At 49.6% G+C, this 5,344-nt stretch overlaps 1 protein-coding gene across 6 annotated transcripts in view; it reads left to right on the plus strand.

Moving 5' to 3' along the window:
* Window positions 1-5,344, plus strand: part of EPB41L1 (erythrocyte membrane protein band 4.1 like 1) — a 213,501-nt gene that overhangs the window by 170,467 nt on the left and 37,690 nt on the right. For all 6 annotated transcript variants that reach the window (XM_019513044.1, XM_019513045.1, XM_019513048.1 and 3 more), the window contains exons 9-11: window positions 160-247; window positions 2,626-2,778; window positions 3,835-3,932. In XM_019513044.1, the coding sequence (XP_019368589.1) occupies window positions 160-247; window positions 2,626-2,778; window positions 3,835-3,932 (339 nt within the window). The remainder of the gene's footprint in view (window positions 1-159; window positions 248-2,625; window positions 2,779-3,834; window positions 3,933-5,344) is intronic.

The following is a 5,344-nucleotide window of genomic DNA, read 5'->3' on the forward strand; positions in this document are numbered from 1 at the left end:
GCATGCAGCTGCTTGTACAGCAACTGAAGGGGCCCTGCTGATAACATCACATGTTCAGCTCCCTGGGCAGGCATCTGGTCCCCCACACAGTACAGCAGTGGGGAGGGAAGGGTGGGGTGTTCCTTATTAGTCTTTTGTTACTCCCTATCTCCTCTGCAGGGGCATGACACCTGGTGAAGCAGAGATTCACTTCCTGGAGAATGCAAAGAAGCTCTCTATGTACGGTGTTGACCTACATCATGCCAAGGTACTGGGTCCCATGGACCTGGAGTGGAGACTGAGACCAGGAAATGTTCTTGGACCCTCTTGGCCTCTCTCTGCTCCCCCCTAACTTCGTGTCTCTCCCTTTGTCCCTCTCAGAAGTTCTTTATCAGTTTGGCCTCATCCCTTCAGCCTACAGCAGCCTCTGTCTATCATGATGCTTCATGGGTCCTCCTATATGCTTTGATGCTGTTCATGTGATTTCCTGCCTTCCAGTTGCAGCATCCCAGTGTTTAACATTCTTAGGGAGTAGCAGCACTGAAAACTTCCAAGCTGGAGTGAAAGGAACTGGAAACTTCTCTGTGCTCATTTGGGGCCTGCTTGCTCTGATATCTGGGACCAAAGGGCACCCAGGAAATGTGGCCAGTGCAGAAAGATGACCAGTATGCAGCAGCCTGGTCTGCAGATCTGAGCATGTATACAGGTCACATCTACACTAGAGGCAGACTGCGCAGTAGCGTGCATGGCAGGAAGCATGATGCGAATCTACTGCACAGTAGTCTCAGGCTACTGCTCACTTAGCATCACAAAAAGGCCATTTGGCAACAGTACTGCACAGTAACTGGTTATTGCACAGTCATTTAGTACTTGTTTATACAGCAGCTCATGTATATTGGCCATAGTGCTCCCACTCCCCTGCCCTGGTCTCTGAGCAATCACAGCAGCTCTCTGCTGCCCCCTAGTGCTTGAGTCTGCAGAACAAACTGACAAGTCTAGGGTGCACTTGGAGATGGTCTGAGCTGCTTTTCTGTGGTGTGTTATACGCAGTAAGCTTATCCTATATCCAGTTGCCAGGCCTTTGCAACAACCAGCCTGGGAAGTCCAGCTCAAAGGAAGCCAGGATGGTCATTGTTGTGCCTAGGGTCACAAGCCAGGCTGTCAATCCAGGCCAGGTTGGCAGCAGATGGAAGCTGTCACAAGGTGAGATTCCCTTTGGGAGCTTGTCAAAATGCACACGTGGGTCTTAGCCTGGTTCTCAGTCCACAGGTATCCACATGGCACTTGGCATTAGCCATCTCATCAGTGGAGCCCAGAGTGACTAGGCCTCGAAAACCGAACTCACTCCCTTGCAGACCCTGCACAGAGTCATTCCAGAGCAGGCTGGAGCCTGCAGGCAGGGCAGTGTGGGGGTAACTTGCACTTGCTCTGATTGTGCTGCCTCTGTCCTCTATGCAGACAGGCAGCTTCAGTTCCCAGGTCACTTTAGAGTCTGGGACTTGGGCCTGGGCTACAGTAGCGTATTTTGCTAGCAAAACCTTCCCCCTCAGCACTGCCTCACATCCATTGCCTCACATCCATCTATCAGTGTGATAGACCCCTTGACTTCAACTGGCGGGGACAAATCAGCTCCGTGAGCAGCATGAGTACTCTAGCAGTGCTGTTCCACTGGCACAATGTTTGTGTGCACCTAGAAGTTTCCAGATTGGAATAAGCACCCCTCCAGAAACAGTTGAATTCGACTCCCCAGGAGGTCACAGTGACTGGAAGTCCCATTCCTCATTTGTAATCCCAAGTATTATATGAAAATACCTCTTTCCCTGCCTCCTGTTCAAGCACAAGCCTGGCTCCAGCTCCAGCATGCTCTGGGGCTGCTGTGTGGTCTGCAAGAGAGGTCCTCGTTTCCCTCAAGCTGCGGGGGAAGAATGTGTGCACATGGTCACGGCATTCCCACAGTGGTAAAGATGTGTACACAGTATGCAGAGGCCATGGGGAACCTGCCTATGGCAGAACCCAGAACCAGTGATAGCCAGAGGGGAAGAAGCTGTCAGGCCTCCCAGAAGACAAAGGAGCCCTGCTCCCAGGCTAGAGTACCACTAGGGCCTTCCCCTCTTATAATAGGCTACTGCCAGGCGAAGCCAGAATCCTACTTCCACCAGGAAAATGACAGTAAGCAGCATGTAGTCACCTAATACAAACTAGTCTTTAAGATCTTTTAAGTCCCTTAGGTGTCTCTAGCGGAGCTGAAGTGATCCTGTCAGCCCATGCCACTCTGGGCCACAGCTGGACTAGAAAACTGAATCACCATTGTGATGGGCCCCTGAGCCTCTCAGACCCAAAGTGCAGCCCCGGCATTTCCCAAAGCCTCTAACCCTGTCCTGCACTAGGGCATCTGTCTCCCTCTAGCTTCTTTCCTGCGGAGAAAGCATGGCAAAGCCATGTGTCTCCACTGGGACACAGAAGGCAGCAGGGAATACAGCTCTGGGGTTTTACTGTTGGCTGTAGATACAAACTACCAGTCAGACAAGAGCCTGGAAAGGCTGGTTCCAGATGTCCTGCTAGCCCACACTCAGAGGCTTTTGCTGGAGGGCTGATGGCCTGCCAAGGACTAACCCTCCTCTGTTTTTCCTTCCCCTCTGACCTCAGGATTCAGAGGGCATTGACATCATGCTGGGCGTCTGTGCCAACGGCCTCCTGATCTACAGAGACAGGCTGCGGATAAATCGCTTTGCCTGGCCCAAGATACTCAAGATTTCCTACAAAAGGAGCAACTTCTACATCAAAATCCGCCCCGGCGAGGTGGGTTTCTCTCAGGAGAGTCTCAGTGAGGGATGGTAATGGAGGAGAATTCCCCTGTTCCCTCTGGTGATATCAGGAAGTCTCTCTCACAAGAGGGCACATGTGATAGCCAGGTCTGTTAGTGCTTGTACAACAGTAGCACTGGGTGGCCCCAGCCATGACCTATCCCTATGGTACTCACTACTTCACACCCAGAGACAGTCCCTATCCAGGGAGCTGACAGTTTAGGTACTTGAGACAGACAAACAAAAAGCAGCAGCGTCCTTGTCTTACAGATAATGGGCTCTTATCTTGAGCAGATCTTTTACTTCTTGTGTCCTCTTACTCCCACTGAAAAACTGATCTACATCAGAGCATCTAGTAGGGGCAGAGGGTACATACACATGCCACCTTTCCCCACATGCCTCTTAGCTGAAGCTTGATGTGGTTGGAAGTTGTAGCAGGCTATAAACAGAAGATACTCCAACAGAGGTTTTTTCTTTCTCTTTGTGTGTTTTATATTTCATTAAGAACATGATGACCAATGGAATTTTTACATTTTCTTTTTTTTTTAATTTTTGACCAAAATTTTCAAATTTAAGTATTAAAGTGAAATCAAACAATTGACTTACATGGAGAAAACACCTGTTTTCCCCTTTTCCAGAAGGTATGGAAAGGGGGGAGTATGTTTCAAAAAGTGAAGGGTTCTGAGAAATTTCTGCCTAAACAAAACAGAAAAGTTTTGAGTTTTCTTTAAATTTCATGAGAAAATTTCTCTTGCTTTGAAAGGGCATTTACTGTTGAGGAAAACTTTTCAACCAAACAATGTCAACTAGCTGCTGTGTGAATTTTGACCCTGCCTATGACTAGAGAAGCTGCTGGAACCAGTTCTGAACAGAATATCACCAGGGCCAGTTTGGGAAGTGTTTATGGCATAGCTTGTTTGTTGCTCTCACTCCAGGAGGTAACCCTCAGAGGGAAGGCAGGCCCCATGTCAAGCCTCACCCAGAGCTGAGCAGTAAGTCACTGCAAAAGCAGGAACCATAGCAATAATACTGTGTCTGTGTCTCTTTCCAGTATGAGCAGTTTGAGAGCACCATTGGCTTCAAGCTCCCTAACCACCGCTCTGCTAAGAGACTCTGGAAGGTCTGCATTGAGCACCACACCTTCTTCAGGTGAGGAGATAGAGGATGAAGGTCTGTACAACAACCACCCAGCATGGGGCAGGGCTCAGAGAGGACAGTGAGGAAGTGCTCCTAATCCCTGCCCTCCTGGTGCCCTTTTCTTGGCTAAACCTTCTTCATTAGTGCCCCCACTGTGAGGTCTGTGCAGGCTACAGATGGGTGGGAGGCCATTTCCCTAACACTTGTTTGGGGCAGCTATGGTGCTTCCTTCAGTACCTCTTACCCCAGATCCCCTTCTGCCCCACATAGGAAGGAATCATTACCCTTTTACTCCTCCAGCCCCATCTGTTTCACACAGGGAGGGGCCATCTTCATCACTTACCCTCCCCCACCCACAATTCCTTCTGCCCCATACAGGAAGGAAACTGGTCTTCATCCCTCTCCACTCTCATTCCTTGGTTATTTTACCCCCAGTCTAGTCCTGGTCTGAGCTCTGTGTCCCCCTGTATGGCACTGCAGGGAGTGGGTGAGGCATTTACTTGTGAGGTAGGGTGTGGGCTGGGGAGGGAGAATCTGTGTCAGTGAGATCCCTGTGCTGCATTTCCCTGGCCTCATGGCACACAGGTCTCTGCTTTAATCTCTATCTGAAATGCTTCCTGAGCTGATGAGCCAATGTTTAATACATTAAGACACACTTCACCATCCTTTGCCCTGCTCCACTTTCCATGAAGTCCTTTTCTTTCAAGTTCTCACTTAAAGAAGCCACCACGGCAACTCCCAAGGCTTATTTATTTAAAATGACAATGGAAAAAATCCCTGATTATGACTGCCTCTCGGTATTAGTGTGATCCTACCTGGCCCCACACGATGCAAACATATCTGACCCCGGGCCATCCAGGCAGAGCTTTTCATGGGGCTGTACTATGGAGGAATGTCCTAAAGTCCTGGCCTTGTAAGTGGAGGGGCAAGACCGTAGAAATGCAGGCAGGTAAACGCCCAGGCTTCTCCAGAGAAGTGATGCTTAAGTGCGTCTTGATACGGGGTGCTGAAACACCATTACCTACCCACTGCTCTGTATTTCTCCCTGTAGCCCACTTGGCTCCTACTGCTCCACAATCCACAGCCCACTCCTTGTTTATATCCATTGGCCTCCCCTTTGACTGTCTTCATTAAGAAAATGCATTTGTGGCTTTATGCACTGCACTCCAGCTCCTCACCCTCTGCATTTGATCTTGAAGTCAAGAGGAGATGGAGGCAGCTAGAACAATAGCAGATCCAGTATGGATCTCCTCTCCACACCAGCTGGAGAACTGTGTCCAGTTTTGGGCTCCACAATTCAAAAAGGATGTGGAGAAGCTTGAGAGAGTGCAGAGGAGAGCCACACGCATGATTAGAGGTCAGGAAAATAGACCTTATGACGGTAGGCTGAGAGCCATAGGACTCTTCAGCCTGGAAAAGAGCAG

Source organism: Gavialis gangeticus, unplaced genomic scaffold (genome assembly GCF_001723915.1).
Source record: "Gavialis gangeticus isolate Ggan-Ray unplaced genomic scaffold, GavGan_comp1, whole genome shotgun sequence".
Lineage (NCBI taxonomy): Eukaryota > Metazoa > Chordata > Crocodylia > Gavialidae > Gavialis > Gavialis gangeticus.